Source organism: Sebastes umbrosus, chromosome 3, assembly GCF_015220745.1.
Source record: "Sebastes umbrosus isolate fSebUmb1 chromosome 3, fSebUmb1.pri, whole genome shotgun sequence".
NCBI lineage: Eukaryota > Metazoa > Chordata > Actinopteri > Perciformes > Sebastidae > Sebastes > Sebastes umbrosus.
The window spans coordinates 28,187,636-28,204,516 of NC_051271.1; the positions used below are offsets into that span (position 1 = coordinate 28,187,636).

The 16,881-nt window shown below is 41.5% G+C and overlaps 5 protein-coding genes across 7 annotated transcripts; 4 read left to right on the plus strand and 1 right to left on the minus strand.

Annotated features, from left to right (window-relative positions):
* Positions 1-2,511: 2,511 nt before the first annotated feature.
* LOC119483708 (claudin-9-like) lies at positions 2,512-4,482 on the minus strand. Of its 3 annotated transcripts, none has more exons than XM_037762118.1 (2): positions 4,313-4,482; positions 2,512-3,880 (listed from the first exon to the last, which is right to left on the minus strand). In XM_037762118.1, exon 2 carries the CDS (start codon positions 3,873-3,875, stop codon positions 3,207-3,209), a length of 669 nt encoding a protein of 222 aa, XP_037618046.1. In that variant the 5' UTR covers positions 3,876-3,880; positions 4,313-4,482; the 3' UTR covers positions 2,512-3,206. The 3 variants fall into 3 exon arrangements, with proteins under 3 accessions (XP_037618046.1, XP_037618039.1, XP_037618031.1); XM_037762111.1 differs by having other exon boundaries at positions 2,512-4,066; XM_037762103.1 differs by having other exon boundaries at positions 2,512-4,069.
* A 1,918-nt stretch (positions 4,483-6,400) lies between these two features.
* On the plus strand, positions 6,401-7,611 carry LOC119485430 (GTPase IMAP family member 4-like). The gene is made up of 2 exons (XM_037765041.1): positions 6,401-6,544; positions 6,638-7,611. Exons 1-2 carry the CDS (start codon positions 6,520-6,522, stop codon positions 7,480-7,482), a joined length of 870 nt encoding a protein of 289 aa, XP_037620969.1. The 5' UTR covers positions 6,401-6,519; the 3' UTR covers positions 7,483-7,611.
* Positions 7,612-8,905: 1,294 nt separating this feature from the next.
* LOC119484929 (GTPase IMAP family member 4-like) lies at positions 8,906-11,275 on the plus strand. Its single transcript, XM_037764111.1, has 2 exons — positions 8,906-9,026; positions 10,809-11,275. Exons 1-2 carry the CDS (start codon positions 9,005-9,007, stop codon positions 11,273-11,275), a joined length of 489 nt encoding a protein of 162 aa, XP_037620039.1. The 5' UTR covers positions 8,906-9,004.
* A 682-nt stretch (positions 11,276-11,957) lies between these two features.
* Positions 11,958-14,178, plus strand: LOC119485801 (GTPase IMAP family member 9-like). The gene is made up of 2 exons (XM_037765574.1): positions 11,958-12,130; positions 12,613-14,178. The coding sequence occupies exons 1-2, from the start codon at positions 12,109-12,111 to the stop codon at positions 13,455-13,457; spliced, it is 867 nt and encodes a 288-aa protein (XP_037621502.1). The 5' UTR covers positions 11,958-12,108; the 3' UTR covers positions 13,458-14,178.
* A 740-nt stretch (positions 14,179-14,918) lies between these two features.
* Positions 14,919-16,579, plus strand: LOC119485800 (GTPase IMAP family member 9-like). Its single transcript, XM_037765573.1, has 2 exons — positions 14,919-15,058; positions 15,152-16,579. Exons 1-2 carry the CDS (start codon positions 15,037-15,039, stop codon positions 15,988-15,990), a joined length of 861 nt encoding a protein of 286 aa, XP_037621501.1. The 5' UTR covers positions 14,919-15,036; the 3' UTR covers positions 15,991-16,579.
* Positions 16,580-16,881: the final 302 nt, after the last annotated feature.

Consider the following 16,881-nt stretch of genomic DNA (forward strand, 5'->3'; position numbering starts at 1 on the left):
AAAGTTTCATGAGGCTGTGATTATCCTAGAGGTCACCACAGGTCATTTTATACAGTGAGGTCAAGTTTAAAAAAATGGTCTCACTACAATGAAATGGCTACTATGGGGACTAACATCATCACACATGAATACAGTTGGGCTCATTGGATCCACAAGAGTCTCAGCTTTACAGTGATACCCAATTTGTGTAATTCAAAGACTTTTTAGGGACCCCAGTATGCAGAAATATTCAAACACATGATTTTTAGAATAGGGGAAAATAACATATTTATACTGCATTCAAAAAACTGCATGTGATTATCATAAAGTGGGCATGTCTGTAAAGGGGAGACTCGTGGGTACCCATATAACCCATTCATATATTTTGAGGTCAGAGGTCAAGGGACCCATTTGAAAATGACCATGCCAGTTTCTCCTCGCCAAAATTTAGCCTCCGTCCCTTAGCTCAAAACTGACCCTCTGAAAGACAATAATGTCGGTCGGGATCGTGGGTCTCAGAGGGTTAAAGAAAGTTAATAAAATCATTATGACACTGGTTGTTTTATTATGAGGCAGATGTCATTATGTCCCATTAATAGTGAGGTTGGTTGGTAAGAAATATGCTGTCTCACCATCTAAAAAAGGGAGGAAGAATATCCCTGAAAATGTACTTGCAGCTTTAAAATACAGGACTTAATCAGGAAAATGACATTGTTCTTCTCCAAGAAAGAGGAACTTTTAGCATGCAGTCCTTTTGCCCTGTGCCCTTAAAAACAAGTCTTATCTGTTCTGGTGCACGGCATGCAGGCAAGACAAAGACACTGTTGAATATGTGTTCCATTTCTTGGCTGACCTTTGGCCCCATGCTGTGTCAGTTTCTGTAATAGTCTCTCCAATAAAGTTGTCTCTTGAATCAAGCGCAGCTTTTTATTCAACACACATAACTCACAGCTAAAAAAAACAGAAGTTATACAACAGTATTGCAACACCTCAACCAAAAGCACCTAGCAATTAAACCCTTACCTTAACCACAGGTGCCAAATGCTACATTTTGAATTTTTTTTCTATTAGTAACAATTCACGGAGCACTAAAGAGACCATTCCCAAAGGGTAGATGGGAAAAAAAGCAAAATAAATAAAAAAGAATAACAGTCATTATATCAAATACTGTATGACAGACATAAGAGGTTGGCAAAAGCAGAAAACTGGCACTCAAACCAATGGCACCCATATTGGTTTCCATGTTTGCTATTGTGAACTTAATTTGAGTATACTGTTTACCTGTAGTGTTTACATTGTCTATTCCACCGCCTGTATATATAAATCACCAGTTCATGTTAGAGAGCACATCATCAGTTGCTGAGTTTTTACTGCCCCCAAGTGTATTATGTCTGCTGTCACCACTCATAGTGGGTAAATAATGGTTTGGTTTGAGTTGTTGTCCATTCAAATCATTATGTGGTTTTCAGTGTGAGTGTGCAGACATCGCTGATTTCCATTAGCCGTGCACCCACAACTGACCTGCGTGTAACCAGGCTCATTTATTGTTTATGACTCGTTCCTCTGAGACAGTGAAATGTGAAGAAGATGGTAGCAAACACATCTCTCTGGTAGATAATATATGTGTGATGTCTAGAAGGGAATAATCCTGTATTAGAATATATATTCTAATATATATAGAAACAGTTGTAGTGGAATGCAAACACGTATGTTTATTGTACATAAGTGGTTATAACAAAAGACAGTCAATACAAAAATAATAAAGGTAGACAATGCAATGTCACAGTGAATAGTTTATACTGTATGATGTTATTAAATCAAAAGTTAGATGAATCATCTCCAGACTATGTAAGACATATAAAATTGTGAGAATTAGTAAACTATAAAGTCAGAGAACACAAGGTCAAAAATTAATACATTTTCAAGATCTGCAACAAATTATTTTTTGTTAAAGCAGCAGTGGGTAGAACTGGAGCAAATATGATTTAAAAAAAAGTTATTTTTATAAAACGGTTCCTATATCATGACAGTAGTGCGTGTGACAAGTAATCTGAAAAAAAATCATGTGCCGCAAGATTTCACAGACCGGAGGAAAACAACCAATCAGATCCGAGCTGGAGCCTGACGTCTCTGAGCAGCTGTCAATCATTCACAAACTCCGATCAAACGGTCAAACTAGGCAGCGCTGAATCAATATTCCGTTACTGTAATGCCTATTTCTCACCTCAAATGCCTTCAGAAACATCTTGTAGTGTACTGTTTAGCTGTAAAATGAGAAAGTTTGTGACCCAGCAGCTATGTTGAGATCAGTTGAGGAAATACCAAGCACCGCCCACCAGTCGGAGCACAGCCAATAGGAACGCTCTCTCTCTGAAGTGACCTGTGATTGGTCAAAGTCTCCCGTCACAAGCTAGATTTTTTAAAGCCTGAAAACAGAGCCATGAGGAGGTGCAGAAGTTTAGTTATCTCTCAGATCACTTGAATTACAATATGCTGAAAGGTTATTATGGAATTTTTGCCCAATGATGAAATAAATTTACAAAACTACAACTTCTATACTGCTATACATACTATTATATTACATAAACATGAATAACTATTTCTCATATAAAGAAAAAAGTTCTAAAACTTAGACAATAGGGGTGTTTGAACTGATATCAATAAAAGGGTTCAGTAGACATACGTAATGCAGAACCACAGTAAAAATAGAAAGAAACAAGAATAAAGAACAAAATAAATAAATTTGCTCAAAATCCCAAATACTCAGAAACAGTCATAAAAAGTAAATAAACCAGCATCGCTCTGACGGCCCGCACATATTTTCAGTGAACACACCAGCATACACATGTACACTGGCCTTCTGTACACAGACCACCCACACACACACACACACACACGCACACAAGCAGAGGCAGAGTGGAATTTGAGAAATTCAAGGTCACATACATTAGTAAACCGCTAATCATTTAAAATCCTCCCACAATTCATGTCAACTCCCACTCTGACAGAAAGCTATTAAATAATATACAGTACACTGTATTAGAAACCCTTTGCTATCTTTTTTTTAATCGTGTAAATTTGTCAATAAATGTAAACAACCATTTACCAAAGTGTAATGAAATCCACATTATTTAAAGAAACATGCGAGATAAAACACAATATAGGCTGAATGTCCTGTAATAGATGGTGACGTTGTAGTTTGACCTCACATGTCCAATAAAATCATCTCATACAAAAGATTTTTCCTGTTGCTTCGCCTCCCCTGCTGCCCCTGCGTGTGGGTTGTTCTTCGCTGCTCCGCCGAAAACAGACAGCGTTCCTCCTCCCGGTGGAGAGGAACCCAGGTGGAGCAGAGACCCCCCCACCAGGAGCAGCACGCTGGCCCCCCAGCCCAGGTACAGCGCCGGCCCCAGCTCTCTCTTTAAAGGCGCTGCAACGTTCGGATCATAGAAGTCCCTGATGACCGCATGGGCGGTCCAACAGATGGGTATCAAGTAGGCCAAGCCGGCCACGAGGAAGAGCACCGCGGCTATCCTCGCCAGCCGAGCCTTGGCGGCCTGGTTGTTGTCGCCCATGCAGTGCGTGCACTTGGCCCCCGCCACCCCAAGCATGAGGGCCAGGAGGCAGACGAGCAGGGAGAGCACGGTGAGGCCCCGGGCGGCTTGGGCAGACTTGGGCAGGGCCAGGGTGGAGTCATAGGTCTTGCACTGGATCTGGCCTGTGGTTTGAGACAGGCAGTTCATCCACAGGCCCTCCCACAACACCTGGGCAATCACCAGCTCTCCACCCACGAAGGCGGACACACGCCACAGAGGAGCGGCGCACACCAACGCCCCGAACACCCCGCCCAGCACGGCCAGCACCAAGCCCAGCAGCTGGAGACCCGTCGACGCCATGGCCGCTGAAGAAAAATAGAAAAATGTCACCCTTATTTGTCTTTCTCACTATAGGAGGTTACTGAGCACTCAGTAGATGGAAGTCAGTGCTTCCCGTGGTATATTCTCAGTCATTCAGTAAGATGTCCCGTGATTGTGAGTTGTTGAGATGAGTCCCCTTCTTCTCCTCAGTATCCTTTTCTGTTCAACGCCTGCTGTTAAGATGACAGAGTTTTCAACAAATTTACTTCACAGAAGCACATTTTAAATGAACTTGTTCAATAATTATAGATCTTAGCTAATGGCATTCAGACAGTTCATTTGTTTTTTCAACTAGTAAAACATATAATTGTGCAACAAGTTATAATAAAAGCATTAAACTTGCTGGACCTGTTTTCTTTGGTTCAATCAATCAATTCACTCACAGTTCCAGCTAAATACAGCTCTAAAAAAAGTACCTTTCAATCGCTAATCACGCAACCAGACGTCCGCAGATGGCGTGTTGATGGTCCTTTGTGTGTTCCTTGGTGGTATAGTCGTGTGATGTGAGTAGTTGGTGTCCTTCTTCTGTTATGACTGGCCAGCTTGTCTCTCTGGATCTCATACACAGGGGTGTGGGAGGGCAGCAGTGTGTAATACTGCATACTAAATACACACACGCACACACACACACACACACACACACACAGCTAGTTATGGAAAAAATGACAGCACAAGGACACTTTGTTACAGACAATGTTGATTGCTATCATGTTGTCATTGCTTGGAGCTGGAGTGGCCATATTGAGGCAGTGGATGGAGCCGAGGAGGAGGAGGAAGAGGAGGTGAAAGGTGATTGGAGCCTGATCAACACGCCCCTTGGCGTCACTTTCGGATCAGGCAACAAAACCACAATAGATTTTAGGAAAGATCTACATAGTTGGGCTTAAAACTACTATGATTGTACAGTGAAAATGACACTGAACATTGTGAACATGGGACGCGAACGAACAGCTGATTGTAACGTGACGCACGGGACACAAACAGCGGCCTCCTGGATGACGCCTTGTGTTTGTTGGACCCGTCCAGTTGTGGAGGAGGCAGCTGTCAATCACTCGCAAACTCTGATCTCTTTGCTCTGGCTGGTGGGCGGTGCTTGGTGTTTCCTCATCTGATCTCACCATGGCTGCCGGGTCACAAACTTTCTCATTTTACAGCTAAACAGTACACTACAAGATGATTCTGAGAACATCTGAGGAGAGAAATAGACATTACAGTAACATAATATTGATTCATATTTGATCAGCGCTGCCTAGTTTCACCGTTTGATCGGAGTTTGCGAGTGATTGACAGCTGCTCAGAGACGGCAAGGCTCCAGATCAGCTCTGATTGGTTGTTTTCCTTCGGTCTGAGAAATCTTGCAGATGCCATTAGGAGCACCAGAGGACACAGAGGCAAATGATTTTTTTTTCAAATTACCTGTCTCAAGCAGTCAGGATATAGTGAACATTTTATAAAAAATATTTTTCTTTTAATCATATTTGCTCCATTTCTACCAACTGCTGCTATTAGTGAGTGTGTGGACACACTGACAGTGTACAGGTGGGTAATTTAAAATATTCTCTTTAGAGCCACTAGATGGCATTAGAGACAATGCCACCATTACCACAATGGCTTCAACGCCCCCTCATTCCAGGCAGCTTGGGCACAGTGTGCACATTATTTGCATTTTGCTCATTGCAGAAAGAGGCGGGCTGGTAATTGGCTGCCTGGTAGGATGCCTGATAGTCCTGAAGCTGGCAGCAGAGTTCAGAATCAAAGTACATTTGGCTTTAATTGCTGTAATACAGGTTGATGAGCCAAACTTGTTGAATACCATCAGGTTCAGGTTCAGGTTCAAGTGACTTTATTTGTACCTGTAGGTAGATTTGTTTTGCAACAAATATAGAGGATGACATCCGTATTGACAATAAGGTAGAGCACAGACAAGAGACAGACATACCAAAAACATGACAATGGGTACTCAAAGGCTTACTGGAAATCGGACCCAGCAAAAAGAGAAGGCCACAAGAACAATATAAAAAACTACTGAAATATCAGGACAGAAAAGACACAATAATACCATGTTTGTTTCCCCTGCCCCACCAAGTGGCCAAATAATCTGTTGATGTTTGATTCTATTCTAAGTTAATGTATTTGTCTCATTTATGCAATGTCTGTGTCCAACATAGAGGGGTGACAACTGCATTTCATTTTGCAGTCTTGCTGTGTAATGCCAATAATGATGAACCATGAACCCTGATTATCAATGACACATTTTAGTATATGTATATTAGTGAAATAGATCTCTGGTTTCTGTCTACAAAAAGTCAATGCAAATGAGTTATGATGCCTCCTTTAAGAGTTTGTGCCAAAGCTGAGATTAGGGTGTCACCTGCTTTAGCTTGTAAGAATCTAAACTATTTTAATAATGTTTTGAATCCCATGTCAACAGCTTTCTGAAAGTTGTAATTTCACTTTCCTGGAAGCCACTGAGGCGGAGAGAGAAAGGGAGGGAGGGAGGAATAACTAGCACATAGCAGTACAGACCTAGTGTGATCTGAAACAACAGGTTCAGAAAAGCCCAGACATATTTTGTGGTTCAAAGTCAGGTTAGATTTGTGTTTCCTGGTATTTCTCTCTATACATGATGGATTTGACCTCAACTGAAGGTGAGTGTATGCAGGCTTTTTTACACTCCTTATGTGAGCTGACCCAAAACCCAAGAGTTCAGATGAACTGTCTCTCTGTCTTTTTGTCCACAGACTGCAGCTCTCCTGTTGTCAGCGACCTGAGGATCGTCCTGCTGGGGAAGACTGGATCAGGAAAGAGTGCCACAGGGAACACCATCCTGGCACGACAAGCTTTTACTTCAGAGATTTCTCCGTCTTCTGTGACAGACACATGTAAAAAAGACACCGGCCACTTTGATGAAAGAACTGTGAGTGTGGTCGACACCCCTGGGGTCTTTGACACATTGATTAAGGGGAGTCAGTTGAAAACTGAGATGGAGAAATGTATCATGCTGTCTGACCCAGGACCCCACATATTCCTGCTAGTAATCAGTCTGGGTGCACGGTTCACTGAAGAGGAGAAGAACGTCGTCAAGTGGATCAAGGACAACTTTGGTGAAGAAGTCTCCAATTATACGTTGGTGCTGTTCACAAGGGGAGATGAGCTCAGAGAGAAGTCCATTGAGGATTATTTAGACGAAAGTCCTGAACTCAAGGAGCTCACCAGTGGCTATAAAGCTGGGTACGTTGTGTTTGACAACAAATGCATGGAAAACCGCACTCAGGTGGCTGATCTGTTTGAAAAGATAGACAAGATAGTGCAGTTAAATGGTAACCATTATACCACAAGCATGTACAAAGAGGCCCAGAGAAAGAAGAGTTCAAAGGAATGGTGGAGCAAGTGGGCAGGCTACATGAACGCTGCAAGTAATCAGTTGTTGATGCTAGCAACAGCCACAGCTGCCCCTGTAGCTGGTGCTGCTATAATGGCAGAGGAAGTGGCAGTAGCTGCATCCATAAGACCGTTGTTAATGTACACAGGTGCAGGTATTTCTAAAGGCATCGGGAGGTGGATGAAACCTAAACCGGACAGCTGAGTCATTTCAAGCCATGACCCTTTAAAGGGGACATATCAGGTTCATACTTGTATTTGGGGTTTCTACTAGAACATGTTTAAAAGTTTTAATGTTCATAAAACACATTATTCTTCTCATATATTGTCTGTCTGAATTTACCTGTATTCACCCTCTGTCTCTTTAAGACCCCCTCCTGAAAAAGCCCAGTCTGCTCTGATTGGCTTGCGAAAAATACATGGTGCACCTTTACAAAGGTAGTTCTCAAGCTGTGGGCGGTATATTCTAATGAGCCTATAAGTGACACAGTAAGAAGAACCAAATGTGAATGGCTTGTTGAATCACATGTTTTCTGATCTAGACAGCCCACAAAAACTGATTGGGTTGTCTTATTTCACAGTTCTTGGGTTGGTAGGAACTCCAGATACCCAAATGTATGAGCACAAGCACTTAAAAAGTGAGTTTTTCATGATACTTCTCCTTTAAGCAAGCTTGTGAAGTCATTCCATTGATTGAGTGCAAATTTATATTTGACTTATTTTTTTGCCAAAACTTTATTGCATTTCTTCATTTCATTAATGAACATTCATACATATTAATCACAGATTGTCTGCTTTGAACGATAAATTAACCTTTTTATGACAAATACTTTAAATGTCGATGTTGTACAATCTTATCCTGAATATCATTTTGTGTGAAGGACACTATTGTCATTTTTGTCTGTTTGATTTGGAAGAATAAAATAAAACAATGTGACCAAAACTTTAAAAAGTGTCATTTGATTTTGTACCAAAAATCTGTATTACATGAAAACCCCAGTTATGAAAACAAGAATTCACACAATATTTTCCACGGCTCCACACAGTTGCTTTTTTGAGATAAACCCAGTCAGGGTGAATTCATAAGTCACAGAACCACAGTGGGTCTTTTGTAAATCTCTTGTGAGACAATGTAAGGTGAAAAAATACATACATTTAGCAACTTCAGTTAACATGACACTGCATTTATTAACCATCAGTGTCAAGTCAAAGGTCCAGTTGATATTAATACAAATGACTGTTTCTTTTGATATGTATTTTTACAATTTGATTCTAGTTCAATGTCGTTGTCTCGTTTATACAACTTCTCAGTGTGCAATGTGGAGTGGCGACTTCTGCATTTCATTGTGCAGTCCTGTATTGTTTAATGCCAATAATGATGAACCCTGATTATCAATGAAAGGGACTTATCAATAGAAAAGTGCCATGTCTCCTGTAAGAGTTTGTGCCAAAGCTGAGATTAGGGTGTCACCTGCTTTAGCTTGTAAAAATCTAAACTTTTTTAATAATGTTTTGATCCCATGTCAACAGCTTTCTGAAAGTTGTAGTATCACTTTCCTGTAAACCAGTGAGGTTGAGAGAGAGAAAGGGAGGGATGGAGGAATAACTACACAGCAGTACAGACCTACTGTGATCTGAAACAACAGGTTCAGAAAGGCCCAGACATATTTTGTGGTTCAAAGTCAGGTTAGATTTGTGTTTCCAGGTATTTCTCTCTCTACAACAAGATGGATTTGACCTCAACTGAAGGTGAGTGTATGCAGGCCTTTTTACACTCCTTATGTGAGCTGACCAAAAACCCAAGAGTTCAGATGAACTGTCTCTCTGTCTTTTTGTCCACAGACAGCAGCTCTCCTTTTGTCAGCGACCTGAGGATCGTCCTGCTGGGGAAGACTGGATCAGGAAAGAGTGCCACAGGGAACACCATCCTGGGACGAAAAGCTTTTACCTCAGAGATTTCTCTGTCTTCTGTGACAGAGACATGTGAAAAAGACACCGGCCACTTTAATGAAAGAACTGTGAGTGTGGTCGACACCCCTGGGGTCTTTGACACATTGATAAAGGAGAGCCAGTTGAAATGTGAACTAGAGAAATGTATCATGCTGTCTGACCCAGGACCCCACATATTCCTGCTAGTAATCAGACTGGATGTACGGTTCATTAAAGAGGAGAAGAACGCCGTCAAGTGGATCAAGGACAACTTTGGTGAGGAAGTCTCCAATTATACACTGGTGCTGTTCACGAGGGGAGATGAGCTCAAGAGACACACTGACAGTGTACAGGTGGGTAATTTAAAATGTTCTCTTTAGAGCCACTAGATGGCATTAGAGACAATGCCACCATTACCACAATGGCTTCAACGCACCCTCATTCCAGGCAGCTTGGGCACAGTGTGCACATTATTTGCATTTTGCTCATTGCAGAAAGAGGCGGGCTGGTAATTGGCTGCCTGGTAGGATGCCCGATAGTCCTGAAGCTGGCAGCAGAGTTCAGAATCAAAGTACATTTGGCTTTAATTGCTGTAATACAGGTTGATGAGCCAAACTTGTTGAATACCATCAGGTTCAGGTTCAGGTTCAAGTGACTTTATTTGTACCTGTAGGTAGATTTGTTTTGCAACAAATATAGAGGATGACATCCGTATTGACAATAAGGTAGAGCACAGACAAGAGACAGACAAACCAAAAACATGACAATGGGTACTCAAAGGCTTACTGGAAATCGGACCCAGCAAAAAGAGAAGGCCACAAGAACAATATAAAAAACTACTGAAATATCAGGACAGAAAAGACACAATAATACCATGTTTGTTTCCCCTGCCCCACCAAGTGGCCAAAAAAGCTGTTGATGTTTGATTCTATTCTAAGTTAATGTATTTGTCTCATTTATGCAATGTCTGTGTCCAACACAGAGGGGCGACAACTGCATTTCATTTTGCAGTCTTGTTGTGTAATGCCAATAATGATGAACCTTGAACCCTGATTATCAATGACACATTTTAGTATATGTATATTAGTGAAATAGATCTCTGGTTTCTGTGTACAAAAAGTTGATGCAAATGAGTTATGATGCCTCTTTAAGAGTTTGTGCCAAAGCTGAGATTAGGTTTTCACCTGCTTTAGCTTGTAAGAATCTAAACTATTTTAATAATGTGTTGATCCCATGTCAATAGCTTTCTGAAAGTTGTAATTTCACTTTCCTGGAAGCCACTGAGGCGGAGAGAGAAAGGGGGAGAGCTTCACTTTCCTGTAAACCACTGAGGTGGAGAGAGAGAAAGGGAGGGAGGGAGGAATAACTAGCACATAGCAGTACAGACCTAGTGTGATCTGAAACAACAGGTTCAGAAAAGCCCAAACATATTTTGTGGTTCAAAGTCAGGTTAGATTTGTGTTTCCTGGTATTTCTCTCTATACATGATGGATTTTACCTCAACTGAAGGTGAGTGTATTCAGGCCTTTTTACACTACTTATGTGAGCTGACCCAAAACCCAAGAGTTCAGATGAACTGTCTCTCTGTCTTTTTGTCCACAGACTGCAGCTCTCCTGTTGTCAGCGACCTGAGGATCGTCCTGCTGGGGAAGACTGGATCAGGAAAGAGTGCCACAGGGAACACCATCCTGGGACGACAAGCTTTTACCTCAGAGATTTCTCCGTCTTCTGTGACAGACACATGTGAAAAAGACACCGGCCACTTTAATGAAAGAACTGTGACTGTGGTCGACACCCCTGGGGTCTTTGACACATTGATAAAGGAGAGCCAGTTGAAATGTGAACTAGAGAAATGTATCATGCTGTCTGACCCAGGACCCCACATATTCCTGCTAGTAATCAGACTGGATGTACGTTTCACTGAAGAGGAGAAGAAGGCCATCAAGTGGATCAAGGACAACTTTGGTGAGGAAGTCTCCAAATATACACTGGTGCTGTTCACGAGGGGAGATGAGCTCAAGAGACACACTGACAGTGTACAGGTGGGTAAATTAAAAGTTTCTCTGTAGAGCCACTAGATGGCATTAGAGACAATGCCACCATTCCCACAATGGCTTCAACGCCCCCTCATTCCAGGCAGCTTGGGCACAGTGGGCACATTATTTGCACATTGCTCTTTGCAGAAAGAGGCGGGCTGGTAATTGGCTGCCTGGTAGGATGCCTGATAGTCCTGAAGCTGGCAGCAGAGTTCAGAATCAAAGTACATTTGGCTTTAATTGCTGCAATACAGGTTGATGAGCCAAACTTGTTGAATACCATGTTTGTTTCCCCTGCCCCACCAAGTGGCCAAATAATCTGTTGATGTTTGATTCTATTCTAAGTTAATGTATTTGTCAAATTTATGCAATGTCTGTGTCCAACACAGAGGGGCGACAACTGCATTTCATTTTGCAGTCTTGTCGTGTAATGCCAATAATGATGAACCTTGAACCCTGATTATCAATGACACATTTTAGTATATATATATACTAGTGAACTAGATCTCTGGTTTCTGTCTACAAAAAGTTGATGCAAATGAGTTATGATGCCTCCTTTAAGAGTTTGTGCCAAAGCTGAGATTAGGGTGTCACCTGCTTTAGCTTGTAAGAATCTAAACTATTTTAATAAGTTGTAGTTTCACTTCCCTGGAAACCAGTGAGGCGGAGAGAGAAAGGGGGTGAGTTTCATTTTCCTGTAAACCACTGAGGCGGAGAGAGAGAAAGGGAGGGAGGACTAACTAGCACACAGCAGTACAGACCTACTGTGATCTGGAAGAAAAGGTTCAGAAACGCAGACAGACAGATTTTGCGGTTCAAAGTCAGGTTTGATTTGTGTTTCCTGGTATTTCTTTCTCCACAACAAGATGGGTTTAATCTCAATTGTAGGTGAGTGTCTTTATTTGTGTTTATGCAGGCCTTTTTACACTCCTTATGTGAGCTGACCCAAAACCCAAGAGTTCAGATTAACTGTTGTAATGGAAATCTGTCAATATTCCAAGATGAGTCCTAATGAACGTTGAAATCAAGATCCCAAACAGATGAAATGTCTTTGTTGTATTTTATTCTTGCAAGAAGAGGCACTGGTTATACGGAGTCACACAAAGTCTGCAGAAGAGTGTACTGAAGGAGATTATTACAATGTGACTATATAGAAATCTACAACAGGGACTGTGAGAAAAGGAGTTGTTTTGCACAGATAAGTAGTTGTTTTACTCAGACAGTGTCCCAGTAAAAGTCAACACTCAGTACTTTCCCACTACATGAGACGAAGAGTACGCAGACAGTAACTTTCCACTGTTGTATAAAGAGACATCATTACATACAATGTAATTTTCCATTACACTGTCTCTCTGTCTTTTTGTCCACAGACTGCAGCTCTCCTGTTGTCAGCGACCTGAGGATCGTCCTGCTGGGGAAGACTGGATCAGGAAAGAGTGCAACAGGGAACACCATCCTGGGACGACAAGCTTTTACTTCAGAGATTTCTCCGTCTTCTGTGACAGACACATGTAAAAAAGACACTAGCCACTTTAATGAAAGAACTGTGAGTGTGGTCGACACCCCTGGGGTCTTTGACACATTGATAAATGAGAGCCAGTTGAAATGTGAACTTGAGAAATGTATCATGCTGTCTGACCCAGGACCCCACATATTCCTGCTAGTAATCAGTCTGGGTGTACGCTTCACTGAAGAGGAGAAGAACGCCGTCAAGTGGATCAAGGACAACTTTGGTGAAGCAGTCTTCAATTATACACTGGTGCTGTTCACGAGGGGAGATGAGCTCAAGGGGAAGTCCATTGAGGAGTTTTTAAACCAAAGTCCTGAACTCAAGGAGCTCACCAGTGGCTGTAAAGCTGGGTACGTTGTGTTTGACAACACATGCATGGAAAACCGCACTCAGGTGGCTGATCTGTTTGAAAAGATAGACAAGATAGTGCAGTTAAATGGTAACCATTATACCACAAGCATGTACAAAGAGGCCCAGAGAAAGAAGAATTCAAAGGAATGGTGGAGCAGGTGGGGAGGCTACATGAACACTGCAGGTAATCAGTTGTTGATGCTAGCAACAGCCACAACTGTCCCTGTAGCTGGTGCTGCTATAATGGCAGAGGAAGTGGCAGTAGCTGCATCCATAAGACCGTTGTTAATGTTCACAGGTGCAGGGATTTCTAAAGGCATCGGGAGGTGGATGAAACCTAAACCGGAGAGCTGAGTCATGTCAAGCCATGACCCTTTAAAGGGGACATATCAGGTTCATACTTGTATTTGGGGTTTTTACTAGAACATGTTTAAAAGTTTTAATGTTCATAAAACACATTATTCTTCTCATATACTGTCTGTCTGAATTTACCTGTATTCACCCTCTGTCTCTTTAAGACCCCCTCCTGAAAAAGCCCAGTCTGCTCTGATTGGCTTGCTAAAAATACATGGTGCACCTTTACAAAGGTAGTTCTCAAGCTGTGGGCGTATATTCTAATGAGCCTATAAGTGACACAGTAAGAGGAACCAAATGTGAATGGCTTGTTGAATCACATGTTTTCTGATCTAGACAGCCCACAAAAACTGATTGGGTTGTCTTATTTCACAGTTTGTGGGTTGGTAGGAACTCCACATACCCAAATGTATGAGCACAAGCACTGAAAAAAGTGAGTTTTTCATGATATTTCTCCTTTAAGCAAGCTTGTGAAGTCATTCCATTGATTGAGTGCAAATTTATATTTGACTTATTTTTTTGCCAAAACTTTATTGCATTTCTTCATTTCATTAATGAACATTCATACATATTAATCACAGATTGTCTGCTTTGAACGATAAATTAACCTTTTTATGACAAATACTTTAAATGCCGATGTTGTACACTCTTATCCTGGATATCATTTTGTGTGAAGGACACTATTGTTATTTTTGTCTGTTTGATTTGGAAGAATAAAATAAAACAATGTGACCAAAACTTTAAAAAGTGTCATTTGATTTTGTACCAAAAATCTGTATTACATGAAAACCCCAGTTATGAAAACAAGAATCCCCATTATATCTTCCACGCATCCACACAGTTGCTTTTTTGAGATAAACCCAGTCAGGGTGAATTCATAAGTCACAGAACTATAGTGGGTCTTATGTAAAAACAAAAATCTCTTGTGGGACAATGTCAGGTGAAAAAACATACATTTAGCAACTTCAGTTAACATGACACCGCATTTATTAACCATCAGTGCCAAGTCAAAGGTCCAGTTGATATTAAGACAAATGACTGTTTCTTTTGATACATATTTTTACAATTTGATTCTAGTTCAATGTCGTTGTCTCGTTTATACAACTTCTCAGTGTGCAATGTGGAGTGGCGACTACTGCATTTCATTGTGCAGTCCTGTATTGTTTATTGCCAATTATGATGAACCCTGATTATCAATGAAAGGGACTTATCAATAGAAAAGTGCCATGTCTCCTGTAAGAGTTTGTGCCAAAGCTGAGATTAGGGTGTCACCTGCTTTAGCTTGTAAGAATCTAAACTATTTTAATAATGTTTTGAATCCCATGTCAACAGCTTTCTGAAAGTTGTCGTTTCACTTTCCTGGAAGCCACTGAGGCGGAGAGAGAAAGGGGGAGAGCTTCATTTTCCTGTAAACCACTGAGGTGGAGAGAGAGAAAGGGAGGGAGGGAGGAATAACTAGCACACAGCAGTACAGACCTACTGTGATCTGGAACAACAGGTTCAGAAAAGCCCAGACAGATTTTGTGGTTCAAAGTCAGGTTTGATTTGTGTTTCCAGGTATTTCTCTCTCTACAACAAGATGGATTTGACCTCAACTGAAGGTGAGTGTATTCAGGCCTTTTTACACTCCTTATGTGAGCTGACCCAAAACCCAAGAGTTCAGATAAACTGTCTCTCTGTCTTTTTGTCCACAGACTGCAGGTCTCCTTTTGTCAGCGACCTGAGGATCGTCCTGCTGGGGAAGACTGGATCAGGAAAGAGTGCAACAGGGAACACCATCCTGGGACGACAAGCTTTTACCTCAGAGATTTCTCCGTCTTCTGTGACAGAGACATGTGAAAAAGACACCGGACACTTTGATGAAAGAACTGTGAGTGTGGTCGACACCCCTGGGGTCTTTGACACATTGATAAAGGAGAGTCAGTTGAAAACTGAGATAGAGAAATGTATCATGCTGTCTGACCCAGGACCCCACATATTCCTGCTAGTAATCAGACTGGATGTACGTTTCACTGAAGAGGAGAAGAACGCCGTCAAGTGGATCAAGGACAACTTTGGTGAGGAAGTCTCCAATTATACACTGGTGCTGTTCACGAAGGGAGATGAGCTCAAGGGGAAGTCCATTGAGGACAGTTTAGACCGAAGTCCTGAACTCAAGCAGCTCATCAGTGGCTGTAAAGCTGGGTACGTTGTGTTTGACAACACATGCATGGAAAACCGCACTCAGGTGGAGGATCTGTTTGAAAAGATAGATAAGATAGTGCAGTTTAATGTTAACCATTATACCAAAAGCATGTATGAAGAGGCCCAGAGAAAGAAGAATTTGAAGGAACGGTGGAGCAAGTGGGGAGGCTACATGAACACTGCAGGTAATCAGTTGATGATGCTAGCAATAGTCACAGCTGCAGTTAACGCCCCTGTAGCTGGAGCTTCTGTAGCAGCAGCTGCATCCATAAGACCGTTGTTAATGCTCACAGGTGCAGCCATTTCTAAAGGCATCGGGAAGTGGATGAAACCTAAACCAGACAGTTGAGTTATGTCAAGCAATGACCCTTTAAGCAATTTGTGAAGTCATTCCGTAGATTGAGCAAAAATTCATATTTGTCTTTTTCTTGGTCAAAACTCAAATGCATTTCTCCATTTCATTTATGTACATTCATACATATGTATCACAGATTGCCTGCTTTGAACGATAAATGAACCTTTTATGACAAATCCTTCAAATGTTGATGCTGTACACTCTTATCCTGAACATAATTTTGTGTGGAGGACACTATAGGGAATGGGAATGTGATGTCACCGACAGCAAGTCGGACATTTTTGGAGGATAAAGGGTAGGAGTGCCATTCACTGGCTGTTCACTGCAAGTGTCCAAAAATAACACAAAACACGGCACAGTGAAAAAAATTCAGAAGCCGAATTGTAGTACATATATGTATATATGTATATATGTATACAGTAAGACACAAAGTTAGGCTAATGTTATGGATTTCATTTTAGAAGATACTGGTATATATGTAAGGGATAATGTACAGCAAGCCAGTCATTGTTGTGAAATAAACTCCAACAGGGCGATGCCGCACGCGAAGTGGAGGGGTCTCGCATCGCCCTGAAGGGGTTTATTTCACAACAATGATCCGCTAGTTGTACATTATCCCGCTTATTACATGGCTACAACCTTAAGAAATTAATAATTTGACACAAAAACGGTCCGCCAGAGTCCGACATCAGAACTGCGCCCATAGCAACAGTCTGTTATACATAGCAACGGTCTGCTATAAAGAAATAACAGACAGTAGAACGCCGTGATTGACCAATCAGAATCGAGTATTCAACAAAGCCGTGCAATAAGCATAGTTGATTTTCAGTTAGCTTAACATCTTTGTCCAGATGATTGTGTTGATGCCATTCGGCTTGATCTGAA